Below are 18379 nucleotides of genomic sequence, written 5' to 3'. Positions count from 1 at the left end.
ATCAGCCCCCACTCCCCCATGAAGCCCTGGGCCCATCAGCCCCCATCTCCCCATGGGAGCCCTGGCCCCATCAGCCCCCTCCCCCCATGGAGCCCTGGACCCATCAGCCCCCACCCCGCCATGGGAGCCCTGGCCCCATCATCTCCCACCCCCATGGGAGTGACCTGGGCCATTAGAAAAGGCTCCTGCTAGAAGTTGACCCCTGAACTGAGCCTTTGAGAAACTAAGGATTCCACAGGCAGAGGTCATGGGGGGGTACCTTCCAGGCACCAAGGCAGGAAATGAGATGCCAGGTTTAGGATGCAGCAGATAGCCCAGTCATTGGGAAATAAAGAAGGCCCTGAAGGCAGTGCCATGGGAGCTCTCTGGAGAGTGGCTGGGGCCAGAGGAGGAGGGGCTTCAGATGCCATGCCAGGCAGCGGATGTTTTGACCTAGAGGTAATAGGGAGGTAACCAGGGAGGGGCAGAGTCAGACCTCTGCTGTAGGATCATTTTGGCAGCAATGTTGGAGGATGGATTGGAAAAGAGAACTTGGGAGCAAGGAGTCCAGTGAGGAGAAGGATGTTCTAACAGCCAGGCAAGAGATGGCAAGGGCCTGAACTTGGGCCATGGCTGCATGATAGAGAGAAAGAGACCGGGTGGAAAAGATTAGAATAGAAAGAGTACAAGGCACAAGTCTGAGCTGCATGTTTACAGCTTGGTGAGGGAGAGAAGAGTATTACTGAGATGGTTAAATAATTGTGCAGGAGCAAACCGCCTTCTGTCCAAAAGGCCTGCTCTCTACCCAGGACCCCCTATCCCATTGCCCTTGGTGCAGGGTGCCACAGAAAGAGCTTAGCACGGGGTCTAAGGTCCTTAATGCAGGTTTACTGATTATTGATTGACAAACTTGGGGTCAGAGGACCTAAGCAAAAACCTAGTCGAGAGCTGCAGACAGGAAAAGATTCCAAAGAAGGGAGGGCTCTGTGTGGCCTGAAATAATGGGAAAGAAGTCTTGTCTTGAGTCCCCCGCACCACAGAAACCGCAGATCTGGTTGCTTAAACTGGACGTCCAAGGATTGTGTTGGGAAACACAGAGGTGAAGGCCACATCTAGCTTCATCCGGGGCCCTGCACGCAGCTTTATGTTCCATCATGTCTGAATGGGTGATGCTGCATGTACCATTTCCTTCCCCTTGTGGCGTAGAGGGCTCAGTGTCTCAGGCTCCACCAATCGATCAAGAAGCATCTGTTAAGTGCCCATTATGTGCCCGGCACCGTGTGGGCTGATGAGGTTACAAAGACAAAGATGAAAGGATTATCCCTATCCCAATGGCGAGGCCACATGCCCAACATGTGTTGTTTGCCCCTGCTATATAGGTTATAATGTTAGAATATATAGAATCTATGGATAATGATGCCAGAGAGTTTGAGGAGAGGAAGCACTAATACTTGGTGGGGATATGAGGGGGTAGGAAAGGCTTTGTGAAGATGAAGAGGGAGAGCATTCCCAGCTGAGGCACAGCTTGTGCAAAGGCGTGGAGATGAGAGCGTGAAGAACCACAAGCAGGCCAGTGTGGCTGAACTGGAGAGTATGTACACGGAGGGAGGGGATGTGTGATAAGGCTGGAAAGGGAAGAAGGGCCTGGTCAAGCCTTATATGCCAAACAAAGGGGTTTGTGTTCTCTTTTAGAGATATTGGGGAGACACTGCAGATTGGCACCATAGCTGCATGAAAAACAAAAACCACCCAAACTATCATACTATGAACCCAAAGCACAACATAGATAAGGCTTTTTTTAAACCTCATGCCCATCATTTGATCATGAACTCACTCGGAAATATTTTGTTTTGCATCACAAGACACAAGCCCAACTTTGTTAGAACATTTGTGGCTTAAAGGGCCTGAGTTTGTGACTCTGAATGTACAGAACACTTGATAGATTTTATTTTGTCGCATTCAAGCAAACCAGGTAAGTGGTAGCAGGCCCAGCAGGCATTTCCAGGGAAATTGGTGCTTCTCTGTGTCGCAGTGTGGGGGTTTGCTCCAGGAGCTCAAGAACGGCAGACTGAGGAGGAAAGCCTAATTACGGCTTCTAACCTTGTCTCCAAGGCCTGTACCTCTGAGCCCCAGGTGTCCTCCCTGCCTCCCTAATTCGACAGCTCCAAGAGCACTTAGCAAGTAACATAATGGAACAGGTCATTCATCTGGGGCCTTCTGAGACAAAAGTTGGCCTCTGGGACATCCCTGGGTTTGCTCTTTTATGGCTTCTCCTAATAACAGGTGCTATTGAGAGCTGTTAGCCAGGAAGAAACTCTGCTCAGTTTGGGGGACTTCACAGGAGTACAATTTAGCGTTCCCAAGTCCTTCAGCCTAAATTGGCCTTGTTATATTGTGCAGAAATTGTCCCCATTTCAGCAAATATGCCAATCTTCACATTGGAGAGCCCCAAGGTTGTTTTTTTCTGAATGTTTATCTGTGTCTCCCATGTCCTTTTTAGGTGGTTGAATCCTGCCTGGAAGGGATCTGCAAGCCAGACCCCCGTATTTATAAGATGTGCTTGCAGAGGCTGCAGGTGGAGCCCTCAGAATCCATCTTTCTTGATGACCTCGGACATAATTTAAAAGCAGCTGCCCAGCTTGGGATTCACACTATAAAGGTATAGAATCAATCAGCCAATGAGCATTTATTAAGCACCCACTGTACGCCAGGTACTGTTAGAGGTGGTGGGGAGACCTTCTGTGCATTTAATAATATGCTATATATATGATACAATATACATAATGATATATTATACAATATAATGTATCATTATATATAAAATAATAAGTAATAACAGTTATCTAGCATTTGTAGGACACTTTAAGGTTTACAAAACACTTTATACATGCTCTCTCCTTTGATCCTCGCCCTGTAAGGTGAGGGCTATTGTTATCCCCATTTTACAGATGAGGAAACTCAGCATGAGAAGTGAGGCAAGTTGTTCAGAGGCAACTAGGGAAAGGAAGAAGGTAAGGAAACAGGCAGTTTCCTTACTGTACCTTCCATGTTCCAGGCACTAGCTAAGTGCTTTAGAAAGACCTCATTTGAGCCTTACAACAACCCTGTGAGGTAATTATTATCCCCTTGTTTTATAAATTGAGGCAGACAGGGTTACGAGGTTGCCCAGGTTTACAACAGCAAATAAGTGTCAGAGGTAGGATTTGAACTGTGGTCTTGCTGGCTCCAAATCCCACTCCCCCTTAGAGAGTCATCTGAGCATATAGTAGGAAGGGTCACTGTAAAGTCTCACGTTTAGGCTTCTCAAGGACCAGTGGGAGAGGCACAGGAAGGCAGAATGAAGTCTGGTGGTTTGATTGGCAGTTAGTGGGTCGGCAGTGTGATGTGTGGTCACAAAAGAGAATGCTCTCGCAGCCTCCTGCTGTCTGTCCTCTGCCCTTCTCCTTCCACTTTGGGGCATGCCATGGTTAGCTCTGGGCACCACACTCTAAGATGGACATCGAGCAGCTGCAGGGGGCCCAGAATCCAGAAGGGACTTGAGCCTGAGGCACATGAGAATTGCTTGAAGGTGCTTGGGATGCTTGTTCTGGAGAAGAGAAGAGTCAGAGGGGACGTGGTGACCCTTTTGTTTCTCCAGTCCTGCATGAGGAAGAATCTGAGCTGTTCAGCTTGACCCCAGAGGGCAGAACAAGGAAGGAGGAGAAATCACAAAGAGCCTTGAGCCTTGATGTCCCCATCACCTCTGAGACGTGCAGTGGGCTGCCCCAGCCCACAGAGTGGGTGCCCTTCAGCAAAGGCCTTCCTGGAGAGGCTGGGTCATTCCCTGTAGGGAGTTTCTTGTCTGGTGTGGGCCATACCAGATGGCCCCTAACGTGCCCTGTGAGCTCTGAAATATTCAGATGAAAACCCATGAGTCCTACCTTCATCATCTGATGTCCGCAGCAGGGGAGTCTCTGAGAAGAAATCAGAAGCAGCCTCCTTTGTGACCTCTTAGTGCTGGGAAGTGTCATCCTTCCTGGGCAGGATGTGTATGATGATTAGAGGCTTAATGGAAATGGGAAGTCTGTCTAACCTTTGCCTCAGTTGAATTTGTGCCTTTCACCTTCAAAAACACTTACCTTACAGAATAGCTGGCTGGCATTGGGTTAGGGTTGATGGTTGATGCTAACATCTTTTTTTTCTCATCCAGGTTAATGATGCAGAAAATGCCTTAAAAGAGCTAGAAACCTTTCTGGGTTTTCCTTTGCGGAATATTATTCCAAACACCTGCCCTGTGAGAAAAACAATGGAAATTCCAAGAGACTCCCTACAAAAATACCTCAAAAACCTTCTAGGAAGTCAAGCAGCAGGTATCTTACAGTCTAGTGTTGTGTTTGTGTTCTTAAGGGTTCATCTCTCACCTTGTGTCTGGCATTGGGCTGAGGGTTTAAAGGTCAAATGAAATATAATGGATACAGGAAGAGGCAGTGCTGGGCCCAGGGGCTCAGATGGGAGGGAGTTCTCTGCTCTGTCAGGGCAAAATGCCTTTGTATCTCTGTGTCTCCAGAGCTGGATGTGCTACATCTCTTTGGCTCTGAGAGGTTGTGAACATTAGTGCACGTCTCTAAAGGTGATTGAGTTGAAAAGATGATGAAACATCCCTTGCACCTATTGAGTGTAGATTGGGGGTGAGGGGTCAGGATGCTGAATACCCTGTCAATTGCTCTTGCTGGGTTGGTTGGTTTTGCTTAATTGTTTTTCTGTCTTCAAGGGTGGGGTGGAGGGGTGTGTGGTGGTGGGGACGGGGGGGGGGGAAGAGGAAGTATATCCAGAAATGACTGGGATATAAAAACAAAAGGAATAAGTAAAAAAAAAATTTTTAGGAAAGAAAGGTACTTTGTTTATACAAAGTCTGATTCCCATGAGTTCTTAGGGAATTATAAACCTTTTTTAAAAATGTTAAATTAAAAAAATTATTTTCAGTTCCAAATTTTCTCCTTCCCTCTATCCCCTCCTCCACCCATTGAGAAGACAAGGTAGACAATATACATTATTCATGTGGTCATGTAAAACATATGTTCATATTAGTCATGTCGCAAAAGAAAACAGACACACCAAAAAAAACCCCAGGAAAAATAAGTTAAAAAATTATCCTTCAGTCGGTACTCATTGTTCATCAGTTCTCTCCCTGGAGGCAGATAGCATTTTTCATCATGAGTCTTTTGGACTTGTCATGGATTGTTGTATTAATTGGAGTAGCTAAGTCTCATAATTGATCATCATTAGTTTCCAATTAATTTTTAATATATCTTTCCATGTTCCTTTACTGAATGTAAATTTTATTGCATTATGATCTGAAAAGTATATATTTAGTAGTTTTGTTTTTCTGCATTTAGTTGTGAAGTTTTTATGCCCTCAATTTTTGTATAGGTGGGTGCCATTTACTGTATTCTAACTCTCCCTTTCCCCTTCTTCCAGTGCATCCCCTTTCTTACCCCTTAATTTTGCTTTTTGATTATTTTCTCATCATAGTCAACTTATACTTGTGCCCTCTGTCTACTCCTTCTAACTGCCCTAATAATGATAACGTGTTCAGGAGTTAGAAGTATCCTCTTTGCTTGTAGGAATGTAAACAGTTTAACCATATTGAATCCCTTATGATTTCTCTTTCCTGTTTACCTTTTTATGCTTCTCTTGAGTCTTGTATTTGAAAGTCAAATTTTCTTTTCAGCTGTGGTCTTTTCATCAGGAATGCTTGAAAGTCCTCTGTTTCATTAAATATCCATTTTTCCCTCTGGAGGATTATATTCAGTTTGCTGAATAGGTGACTCTTGGTTGTAATCCTAGATCTTTTGCTCTCTGGAATATCATATTCCAAGTCCTCCGATCCTTTAATTACAGAAGCTGCCAAATCCTGTGTTATCCTGACTATGGCTCCATGATATTTGAATTGTTTCTTTCTGGCTACTTGCAGTATTTTCTTCTTGACTTGGAAGTTGTCCATAATATTCCTGGGAGTTTTCATTTTGGGAGATGATTGGTGGATTCTTTCAGTTTCTATTGTATCCTCTGATTCTAGGATATCAGAGCACTTTTTCCTTAATAATTTCTTGCAATATAATGTCTAGGCTCTTTTTTTGATCATGGCTTTCAGGTAGTCTAATAATTCTTAAATTATCTCCCTTAATCTATTTTCTAGGTTAGTTGTTTTTCCAATAAGAGATTTCATATTTTGTTCTGTTTTTTCATTATTTTGATTTTGTTTGTTTCTTGATAATTGATGGAGTCATTAGCTTCCACTTGCCCCATTCTAATTTTTAAGGAATTTTCTTTGGTGCACTTTTGTACTTCTTTTTCCATTTTTTATGCTTCCTTTACCAAGTTGTTGATTCTTTTTTTCATGATTCTCTTGCATCACTCTCCTTTCTTTTCCCAGTTTTTCCTCTACCTTTCTTATTTGAATTTTAAAATCTTTTTTGAGCTCTTTTGCAAATTCTTTTGGGCTTGACTCCAATTCACAATTTTCTTTGAGACTTTGCTTGTAAACATTTTGATACTATTGTTCTCTTCTCAGTTTGTTTTGATATTCCCTGTCACTATAGTAACTTTCTATGGTCAGGTTCTTTTTTTGTTATTGTTGTTTGCTCATTTTTCCAGTCTATTCCTTGACTTTTAACTTTATGTCAAAGTTTGCCTCTGTTCCAGGGATGGAAAAGGCACAGTCCCAAGCTTTAGTTTTTTTTGTGCTGCTGTTTTTAGAGCTAATTCTGGGGCTTGTAAGTGTTCAGCTCTTCCAGGCTGGTATGATCAAAGGAAAGGTGTGGTCACTGTTCTCCTGGCCTGTATTCTGGTCTGTGAGCAACCACAAGTACTTTTTTCCACCTTGGAACTGTGACCAGGGTCTCCACTCCCTTATGGCTGCAAGCTCCTTCTTGCCCTGGGACTGTGATCTAGGACTGTGATCCAAATCCATGTTTGGGCAAAACAACTGAATCCTGCACTCAGTGTCAGTAAAGGTTCCCCTGTAATCTCCTTCTGAACAGTTGTCTGACCCCCTTACTATCTGTGGGCTAAAAGCTCCAGAAGTTTAGTTCTGCTGCCCCCAAGGCTTGTCGCTGTCTTGCGGAGGGGTGACCTGCCCTGTACTGCACTCTACTCTCTCTCCTGTGTAACACTTTTCTGTTGGCCTTCTCAGCGGTTTTGGGCTGGAAAATGGTTTCATCCTGTCCTTTTGTCGGTTCTGCTGCTCCAGAATGAATTTTTAGGGGCTATTTGAAGTTGTTTGGAGGTGAAATTGGGAGAATTCAGGCAAGTCCTGCCTCTTCTGTCATCCTGATTCCACCTCCAGTTGATCATCCTTACAACATTGCTGTTACTATGTACAATGTTCTCCTGGTTCTGCTTCTTTCACTTTGTATCAATTCATATAAGTTTCCCCAGGATTTTTTGAAACCATCCTACTTGCCGTTTCTTTTTTTTTGGGGGGGGGGTTGTTTTTGTTTTTTGTTTTTTTTGGAGGGGGAAGGCAAGGCAATTGGAGTTAACTGACTTACGTGAGTTGCCCAAGGTCACACATCTGATAGGTGTGTCAAGTGTCTGAGGCCAGATTTGAACTCAGGTCCTCCTGATTCCAGGGCTGGTGCTCTATTCACTGTGCCACCTAGCTGGCCCCATACTTGTCATTTCTCATAGCAAAATAATATTCCTTACATTCATACACCACACTTGTTCAGCCATTCCCCAATTGTTGGGCATCCCCTCAATTTCCAATTCTTTAACACCACAAAAAGAATTGCTATAAATATTTTTGTACATATGGGTCTTTTTCCTTTTTTTAGCATTAACATTTATTACTTATTTTTAATATTCTTCTCTTTTCAAATTTTGAGTACCAAATTCTCTCCCTTCCTCTTGCTCCCACCCAACCACTGAAAAGGTGAGCAATATGATATCAGTTATACATGTGAAATCATGCAAAACCTTTTCTATATTATCCATAGTTGAGGAAAAAAGAAGCAGTAAAAATATGGAAAATGAGAAAATTATACTTCAGTTTGCACCCAGAGTTTTTCAATTCTCTCTCTGGCTTTTTCTGTTTAATTTATTTTTAATTTCTTTGGGATAAAAACCTAGTAGTGATGTATCTAGGTCAAAGGATATGCACAGTTTTATAGCCCTTTGGGCATAGTTCCAAATTGATCTCCAGAATGGCTGGATCAGTTCACAACTCCATCAATAATACATTACTGTTCTTATTTTTCCATATCCCCTCCAACATTTATTATTTTCTTTTTGTCATGTTAGTCAATCTGATGAGTGTGAGGTGGTACCTCAGAGTTGTTTTAATTTGAATTTCTCTAATAGTGCTGTAGAGTATTTTTATATGACTATTTTGATTTTGATTTCTTCTAAAAACTACCTATTCATATATTTGACCATTTATCAATTGGGAATGGCTCTTACTTTTAAAAATTTGACACACTTCTCTATATATTTGAGAAATGAACCCTTTATCAGTGAAATTTACTGTTAAAAGTTTTCTCCTACTTTCCTTCTAATTTTGTCTGCATTGGTTTTGTTTGTGCAAAATCTTTTTAATTTAATACAATCAAAATTATCCATTTTATGTCTCATGATCCCCTCTATCTTTTATTTGTTCATGAATTCTTTCCTTAGCCATAGAGCTGACAGGTGATTTTTTTCTATGCTGCTCTAATTTGTTTCTGATGTCACCATTTATGTCTAAATCATGTACCCATTTTGAGCTTATCTTGGCATATATTATGAGCTGTTGATGTATGCCTACTTTCTGCCAGATTGCTTTTCCAGTTTCCCCAGCAGTTTTTGTTAAATAGTGAGTTCTTATACCAATAGATAGGATCTTTGGATTTATGAAACACTGAGTTATTATGTTCATTTGCTTCTGTATATTATATATCTAATCTATTCCACTAATCAAGCATTCTGTTTCTTATTTAGTATGAGATTGTTTTGATAATTACTACTTTGTAGAATAGTTTGATATCTGCTAGATTGCTTTCCCTTCATGTTTTTTTCATTTATTTTCTTGATATTTCTGACCTCTAGATCAGAATCCTCTAGATGAATTTTGTTATCAATTTTTCTAGCTCAAAATAATTACTTGGTGGTTTAATTGGTTTGTCATCGAATTAGCAAATTAATTTAGCTAGTGTTGTCATGTTAATTATATTAGGCTCAGCCTACCCATGAGCAATTAATAGTTCTCCAGTTCTTTAGATCTGTCCTTATTTGTGTGAAAAATATTTTGTAATTGTGTTCATAGAGTTCCTGGGTGTGTCTTGGCAGGTAGACACCCAAGTATTTTATACTGTCTGTAATTTAAGAATTTTTAATGTGGACAATTAAATGTCTGTTTTGTGAAGGGGGATTGAATCTTTCAGGATTACCAATTGTAGCAAATTTCCTATGCATCCCATGAACCTTTCCTCTCAATTTTTTTATTCCTATTCTGGAAGAATGAATGAATCAGAAGAAGTTCCTAGGACTATTGGCAAAGAAACTTATGGTCCCTACTTTGCTCTTTGCGAATTCATTTCTGGGGAGGCCAGGTAGCACAGTGAGTAAGAGCACCGGCCCCAGTATTGGGATGACCTGGGGATCAAATCTGGGCTCAGACACTTAGCACCCACCCAGAAACACCTGGCTGTGTAACCTTGAGCAAGTTACTTAACCCCAATTGTTTAGGGGCAGCCAGGGGGCTCAGTGAGTAAGAGCACCGGCCCCAATATCGGGATAACCTGGGGATTGAATCCGGGCTCAGATACTTAGCACCACACACAGAAATAACTGGCCATGTAACCTTGAGCAAGTTACTTAACCCCAATTGCTTTAAAAAAAAAGTCATTTCTTATATCTCTATACTACTGAGCTTCTGTTGATTCTCTGTCCAATGATCCTTCTGGCCAATGTCCAGATTTCAGCCTGGAAAGACCAGATCTGAGTCTGTATGTTAGTTAGGGCCAAGATATCTGCATGGGAATGTCACTGGGGTAACTCACTGACAGGGGAAATGACATTGTCTGCACTAGCAAAACTATTTAATTACCTCTTTCAGTTCTCACTTGTCAGAAGTGGTTTGTTTGGTAGGGCGCGGGGTAAAAAAACAACCCTTTCATCTGCAGACTGAGAACATTTTATTTTTAGCAATATGGGAACCATCATTGCTGATGAATAGAACTATGAGCTTGCCTTCTTTGGAAAAGGGCAACAAGGAGAGATGTAATATAATACTAATCAAAGAAATCATAGAAGTGCCAATCCAGTGCCCTTCACCATGGTCATAACTAGGGCAGGGCAATTGCAGCTTTGTCCAGGGCATTGAAACTTAGAAGGGGCTGACAACACCTGTACTTCTTCAGCAAGAAGAGAAGCAACTGACTTTTTTTCTCCCTTTGGCCAACCCATTCTTTCTTTATTTTTTTAATATAATATTTTATTTTTTCCCCCATTTACATGTTAAAACAATTTTTAACATTTAAAAAAAGTTTTGAGTTCCAAATTCTATCCCTTCCTCTCTCCTTTCCTTCCCCCCACCCCAAGAAGATAAGCAATCAATATAGATTATACATGCACAATCACATAAAACATTTCCATATTAGATGTTTTGTATAAGAAGACTCAAGTGAAAAATATAATGAAAGGAAGATAGTAAAAATGGCATGCTTCAGTCTGTATTTAGACAATATCAGTTCTTTCTCTGGAGGTAGATAGTGTGCTTCATTATTAGTCCTTTGGGATTATCTTGGATCACTGTATTGCTGAGAATAGCTAAGTCATTCACAATTCTTCATCTTACAATATTACTGTTACTGTGTACAACATTCTCCTGGTTCTGCCTACCTCACTTTGCATCAGTTCATGTAATCTAGATTTTTCTGAAATCATCCTGCTTGTTCCGTCACAATGACATACCACCCCTTGTTTAGTCATTTTCTGGTTGATGGGCATCCCTTTGATTTCCAGTTCTTAGCCACCACAAAAAAAGAGTGGCTATAAATATTTTTGTACAAATAGGTCCTCCCCCTCTCCCCTTTTTTGATGTCTTTAGGATACAGACCTAGCAATAGTATTTTTGGATCAAAGGGTATGCACAGTTTTATAGCCCTTTTGGCATAGTTCCAAATTGCTCTCCAGAATAGTTAGATCAGTTCACAACAACTGATTAGCGTTCCAACTTTTCCACATCTTCTTCAACATTTATCATCTTCCTATTTTGTCATATTAGCCAATCTGCTGGCTATGAGGTGGTATCTCAGAGTTGTTTTAATTTGCATTTCTCTAATCAATAGTGATTTAGAGGGGCAGCCAGGTAGCACAGCGAGTAAGAGCACCGGCTCCAGTGTCAGGATGACCTGGGGATTGAATCCCGGGCTTGGACACTTAGCACCCACCCGGAAACACCTGGCCGTGTAACCTTGAGCAAGTTACTTAACCCCAATTGCTTAGGGGCGGCCAGGTGGCTCAGCGAGTAAGAGTACCGGCTCCAGTGTCGGGATGACCTGGGGATCAAATCCCAGGCTCAGATACTCAGCACCACACCCAGAAATAACTGGTCATATAACCTTGAGCAAGTTACTTAACCCTGATTGCTTAAAAAAAAAAAATAGTGATTTAGAGGGGCAATTAGGTGGCACAGTGAGTAGAGCACTGACCCTGGAGTCAGGAGGACCTGAGTTCAAATCCGTCCTCAGATACTTGACACTTACTAGATGTGTGACCTTGGCAAGTCACTTAACCCCAATTGCCTTGCCTTCTTTCCTCCAAAAAAAAAATAGTGCTTTAGAGCATTTTTTCATATGACTGTAGATAGCTTTGATTTTTTTGTCTGAAAATTGCCTGAGTAACTGACTTTAGCATCCAGTTAGCAAGAGTAATTAGTGAAAATTAGAGGCCAACAGACAGTGTCCTCCCCATATCCTACCTCCACCAGAGAAACCACATCCAAGGTGAGCTTCCTACCCTGGCCCTACCTTGCTCCCTCCCAGCTTAAGTGTCCAGGACTCTTGTCCAAAGGGGCCAGACCCTGGGTCTTGGTTGCCCTGGGCCCTTGTGTTCTGGCATCCCATGTGTCTCTCATTCAGTTTCCCTTAAAAGGTGATTTGGGGGCATCTTTTATGCTGCTGCCCCTGATGCCTGATTTTCTAGGTATGGCTCTGGACACTAACCTGTTTTGACTCTGGCCCTGCTCTCTAAGGCCCAGTCCTGTTACATTGGATTCCCCATAAGTACCATGAAGAGGTTTGGTGTCTTCTTCTCTGTCTTCAGCTCAAGTCTCCACTGGCTTTGTCCCTCCTATTTTAGGGGCCCAGTGACTAGAACCCCAGTTCCACTAAACCACCTCTCATCATCATAGCTTTCACAAAGGGATTTTTACTTCAAAGATGTAGCAAGAAAAATCATTCAACATTTTCTCCATCACCACTGGGGCACAATCCCCACTGTTTGGTCAGAGGGGAGCAAGGAAAGAGAAGAATTACACTCACTATTTAGATCAGTTGCTACATGTTGTTAATCCCACCTATGTCCAAAGCCTGATTTTCTGTCAGCTTCTGATGGACTGACCACCACACCTGATCTGTATTCCTGGTCTCCCAAATCTCCATAGCTCAAGCAGCCCAGATCAGAGACTCCACTCCCCACACTTAGAATGGAAAAGAATAAGGAAAGACCAAAGACCTAGGCACATTGTGGGGTGCAGAGGGTGCCCTAAAGTCCTTCCCCCTCATACCATAGTATGAATGAAGGAGCCGCCTCTTTCCTCAGATGTGAATTCAGCAAAATCCTGAGTCAGGTGGTTTTACACACATCAGCAGTTCTGGCTGCTTCCAGCCATGTGGTTGGCCAACACAGAGCATCCACAACCTCCAGTTTCCTAGAACCAGCCTCTACACATAGAGAGGCACCATCTCAGAGGGTCTGGGTGTATACTACACCTCCATTCTATTACCTACCCAGCCCTAAGGGTGCTTCAGGGATTCATCATTCTAGTGTGTGACTTAGAAATTCCTTTTTTTTCTCTGTGGGAAATAGTCTCTTCTGGGGTAAAATTGAAAAGAAAGGATATTTTGTCTTTTCTTCAACCACCTTTTTGAATTTTGTCTTTGTCTTTTATGTTTTCAGGTCCCTTGGAAGTCCTGCAGTTCAGCCATGGGCAGTCCAATCCAACTTATTCCATCAGGTTGGCCAATCACCACTTGGTCCTGAGGAAGAAGCCACCAGGAAAACTCCTCCCCTCTGCCCATGCCATAGAGAGGGAATTCAGGTACCTCCTCAGGGCAGCACACTCTTCTCTCTAGCAGCTCATTCAAAAGGGCGTTGTCCTGCTCACCAAGGCCCTGGCCGGCCAGTGAGAATCTGAGAGAAATGCCTTAGAAACTGAACAAAATACAAGGGTAAATGTTGGAGATATTCCCGATCACTTGGGGTGCCATACTTTATTTATGCATCTCATTTCTTCTGTTTCTTCTGTTAGCACTAATCTAAGGGTGCAGACGTCTGTGAACAGCTGGACTTCTCCAGCAGAGCTGGGGGAGGAGAGTGTCTCATTGTCTGTGCACTAATTGGGATCATCTATTTACCTCCTACTTAATTCCTGCCATCTTTTCATCTTAACCCACCTTGGACTGTCTGGTTTGCAGTTTACCCTGTGTGGAATTGTGGCAATCTACTTAAAAACAATTTGTTTGGTCAGTAATCAATAAGCCTTTATCAAGCATGTCCTCTGTACCAAGCACTAGAGCTACATTTACAAAAAGAAAGTCAATTCCTGCCCTCAAGGAGCTTCTGGTCTATTTGGGGAGAGGATACACAAAAGAAAACCAAAAAGGAAGGGATGGGCTGGAAGGTATCTGCAGAGGGGCATGGTGGAAAGACATCCACCATGAGTGCAGCCAGTGAGAAATGAGGAGCTGGAAACGTTTAGAAAAAGAGAGGGGGAAGGGCCTTTATCTCCATGAGAGGGAGCAGCATGGCTGGGAACTTCTCCAAGATGTTACCTGTGCACCCAGGGGCCTTTCTCTGGCACCCCCTTCTCAGACCTAGGCTTGTGTTCTTTCACAAAGGAGAAAGGCTACCCAGAGTACTATTATGATGCCAACTCTTTAGCCCTCATTATTTGCGTACCTTCTTTCTTAACTTTTTGTTTAAATATTAAATATCAAATCCATAAAATGGATTTGAATCCATGCATCACTGCATAGACTAATCCCTTAACTGGATGAGTGGTCTGAATATTTTGGATAACTTTATCTCAACTATATAAGGAGGAACATTTCTGCCTGTTCCCATCATTCCCAGTTTTTCCTTAAGAAACATTGTTTCTCTTGATGTCTTTTGCTTTTACATATAGTTCCTCCTCCTCCTCCAAAGTGAACAAAATAAGACAATTAAGCAAAAGCATTTCCTGCAGTGAGTGCTTCTGGTAATAGAAGACATTTCATAGTCCTTGAACTGCTGGGATGGAGTGCTTGCTTTGCCTTATCTCTTCTCTGGGGACTCCCTGGGTTTTTTAGTTACTCAGATTTCTTTCCTCAAAACAAGCCTTTTCACTTCCTTATAGTAGTCATTGTGTCTGTGTTCATTGTGCTCTCTTGGTTCTGCTTATTTTGATTGTGTCAGTTCATAAAAATCTCCCCAAGATTCTCTGAATTTCTCATATTCATTATTTCTTACTGTACATTAATATTACATTCCATTCAAGTTACAGTTTTTTCCATTGTTCCCTAATTGATGGATGTTCACTTTGTTTCCAGCTCTTTGTTCTTACAGAAGGTCCTACTATGAATATTTTGGTATTTGTTGGAACTTTCTCTTGTCTTTGACTTCCTTGGGGGTTTCATTATCTTCCTCTAACCACTATCCCTCACACAGATCTTATTGGTCCTATAGCTAGAGAGGGCCCATCCTCCTGATCACTCAGGCTTACAACTTCCAGCCAGTTTCTACTCACTCAAACCCCTTCCCAGCTGCTAGGCCCTTCCCTCCAGGATTTCCTTCCATTTTCTTTTTTTTTTTTTAAGCAATCGGGGTTAAGTAACTTGCTCAAGGTTACACGGCCAGGTGTTTCTGGGTGGGTGCTAAGCGTCTGAGCCCAGGATTCGATCTCCAGGTCTTCTCAACACTGGAGCTGGTGCTCTTACTCGCTGTGCTACCTGGCCGCCCCCTTCCATTTTCATTGTGTAGATCAGGGCTTCTTGAACTTTTTCCACTCTCAGTCCTCCATATGGGGTCATGATGCACAGTTTAAAAGGCTCTGGTGTAGCTCTTATAGGAATCTAGTCATTTACCTGTTGTCTCCCCCATTAGAAAGGGAGCTCTCTGTGTCCAGGAATTAGGTTTTTGCCTTTCTTCATCTCTCTAGAGCTTTGCACAGTGCCTGGCAGATGGTGTTTAATGGATGCTATTGACTGACAGTTGCCCCTCTTTTTTACTTTTTTTTTTTCATTATTTCTCTTGAGATCCTAGATCTTTTGTTTCTCCAAATAAATAATTTTTAAAAAATCTAGCGCTCTAAAGTATTCTTTGGTATTTTGATTGGCATAGTAGTAAATGTGGGAACAACTATGTAAAATTAGGAAGCATTTAAATTTTTATTATACTGGTGCAGCCTAACCATGAGCAATGAATGCCTCTCTGATTTTTAAGAAGTTTTCAGTCTCTATAAACGGTATCTTTTATTTGTATTTATGTGTTTTGGGAGCACAATTTTCAAAGGGAATACAGATAGTTAATAATCTCACAAAAAGATGCCCATACTTCCTAAAAGTCATCACAAAAAAATGTCCATCAAGAAGACCTTGGGACATAATACCAGTACCTTTGGTTTCACTGGTGTGGGGGATTCCTGATGTGAACATTCCTTCCAGTGACCCAGATCAGCACCTTATCAGTCTCTATACTCTTGGCTGTTTGGAGCAGTGAGGAGTAACTTGGTCATGGTTATGCAGCTAGAATGGGGGCCTCTGGGTGGTGGGGAGGGGGTACCATAGTGCACAGAGTGCCATACTGAGAGTCCTAGAGACTTGAGCTCAAATCCAGCTGCAGACACTGACTAGCTGTGTAACCCTGCGCAAGTCATTTCCCCTCTGCTCCAATTTAAAGGTGGGGATCCTAAGAGTACCTGCCTCCCGGGTTAGTGAGAGGAAACAATGAGCTAATCTTTGTAGAAGGCTTTGCAAACCTTAAAGTGCTACTTAAATATTAGCTATTATCATTATTATAGCTATTATTATTTCTGTCTCCAAGGCTAGCTCTCTATCCACGGTGTACTGGTGCCTGACAAGGTGCCATCTTATACTTATTGAATTAATAAGAATAGGGAGGAAATGGTCAGATTCAGTACTGGAAGAGATGTGAGGAAGCAGGCACAGGGGTACCTCCATGGGGAGCGGTCTGATGATAATAGCCCCCAGACTAAACGTGCCTTTTGACCCAGGGCCCCAGTGCTAGTGCTAGGACAGAAAAGGAAAAACAGACCATTTGGTAAAGAAATATCCATAAATGCTTTAGTTGTCATAGGAGGTAATTGGGAACACCTTACAAGTCCAGTGGTTAGAGAAAGGCTGAGCAAACGATGGTGTGGTGATACACTGGAATGTTATAGCTATAAGAGGGGATGAGTGTGGAGCATGTGTGGGAAGATTCCTACGGAGTGATTCAGAGCGTGCTTAGCAGAAGCAGGGCAGGCCTGCTGGTACGTCAGGACTTCAGTGACCTGTAGGACTCCTCTCCCTGGGGCATCCTGCAGCCCCCTCGGGAACCTTGAGGATGGTCTTCAAGTCTTGTCTTGCTGGGGCTGAAAAATTCATTGTCTCCAGTCAGGCTGTTTGAGCCTATGGATTCTGGACCTTGGATCTGAAGGTTTTCTGCACAGGCTCCATGTCCCAGACCTTTCCATCTTACTGAGAGCTGCCTGCGCAGGCACTCCCCAGCAAGGCCTTCGAGTTCGTGGGGGCGGCCAGCTCTATGCTATGATGGTGTATCATCAGAGCAGGACACAGAGAAACACTCTGTGTGTATGTATACATCGGCATATGGGCACCTATACAGATATGCATATATGCCAAGTAGGCTGCACCACGTTTCTGTTTAGTTGTTTCAGTTGCGTCCGAATGATGAAATATTGGAGAAATTGGCAGAAATATTGGAGTGGTTTTACCATTTCCTCCTCCAGCTCATTTTATATATGAGGAAACTGAGGCAGAGTTAAGTGACTTGCTCAAGGTCACACAGCTAGGAAGTGTGTGAGGCCAAATTTGAACCCCGGTCATCCTGACTCCAGGTCTGATGCTCTATCTACTGCACTACCTAGCTGCCCCAGCAGTAGTGCACCACATTATATATAAGTAATTAGGAAGAAACAACGTCATATATATATATATATATATATATATATATATATATATAAAATCAGAAGAGAAGATAGGCTGGCTGTATGGTGAGAGTGAAGGACGACCCATGGGTAGCCCATGTGCTCCTCTGATGGCCTCAGCATGTTAGGAGAGCCCAGGAAAGGCCCCCAGAATGTGAAGGCGACAGCCTAGGCAAGGATCATTCAGGATGAGCAGATCTGGGTGGATTGGAGGGAATGCCGATCCATGTGAGCACTGAGTATAGTGACTTGATCTATATCTTGCCATTGGACCCAGACGGCTCTGGAGGAGAAAGTGAGGCCGGTGACCTGGCACAGCCCTGCCTCACTGTAGCGGCAAGCACCCCAAGCGTCCTCAGGGTGGCCGCCCATACAGGTTCTTAGATCTGCTTTGTTAAAGGAAAGCAACTCAAAATGGGTTAACAAGCTTACTTTAATCAGTCAGACATATATCGTTTACCTTGTTCAGGGGAGAAGGTCAGCACCCCGAACTTCAAAGTATACAGGCAGAATTATCAAGACAGAAACAGATCAAGTAGACAGATTTCCAAGCTGTCCAACCATTACATCCATACCCAGTCAACATCTGGGTTTCCACATCTGGGTTTTTCGGCTTCCCAGAACACAGATCAAATCACAGAACACTTCTCAAAGTGAGCCCCCAAAACAAAGCCTCACATCAGGGCTTATATAGCCTTCTCCTGGCTCAGAGAATGTAACAACCTTATTGACCCACTGGCCAATCAAAAAGTATCTACTGAAAAACAAGCCTCCCATCCCAGGCTTCAGGTGCACTTTAGCCTAGGGGCAGGGAAGATCTTCCAAATTTGCATTCCCATTACACTCACTTAAATCCAATTCACTTCAAGGTCCTCTTCTAGAACAAAGGACAAACAACAACAATAATGTGTGTGTATGTGTGTGACATACATAGATATGGAGTGTAGGGGAGAGAGAGGGAGAAAGATAGAAAAAGAGAGCAAAAAAGAGACAGAGGAGAAAGAGAAGAGA

General features: G+C 42.7%; 1 protein-coding gene across 2 annotated transcripts in view; it reads left to right on the top strand.

Moving 5' to 3' along the window:
• ACAD10 (acyl-CoA dehydrogenase family member 10) overlaps positions 1-18379 on the top strand; it is a 52219-nt gene that overhangs the window by 12332 nt on the left and 21508 nt on the right. For both annotated transcript variants that reach the window (XM_069081418.1, XM_069081419.1), the window contains exons 6-8: positions 2480-2638; positions 4169-4328; positions 13120-13261. In XM_069081418.1, coding sequence (XP_068937519.1) covers positions 2480-2638; positions 4169-4328; positions 13120-13261 — 461 coding nt within the window. The remainder of the gene's footprint in view (positions 1-2479; positions 2639-4168; positions 4329-13119; positions 13262-18379) is intronic.

This window comes from Petaurus breviceps, unplaced genomic scaffold (assembly GCF_028583685.1).
Source record: "Petaurus breviceps papuanus isolate PSGF00001 unplaced genomic scaffold, PetGlider_PUasm1.0 99, whole genome shotgun sequence".
NCBI lineage: Eukaryota > Metazoa > Chordata > Mammalia > Diprotodontia > Petauridae > Petaurus > Petaurus breviceps.
This window is presented reverse-complemented; position numbering and strand designations above follow the sequence as displayed.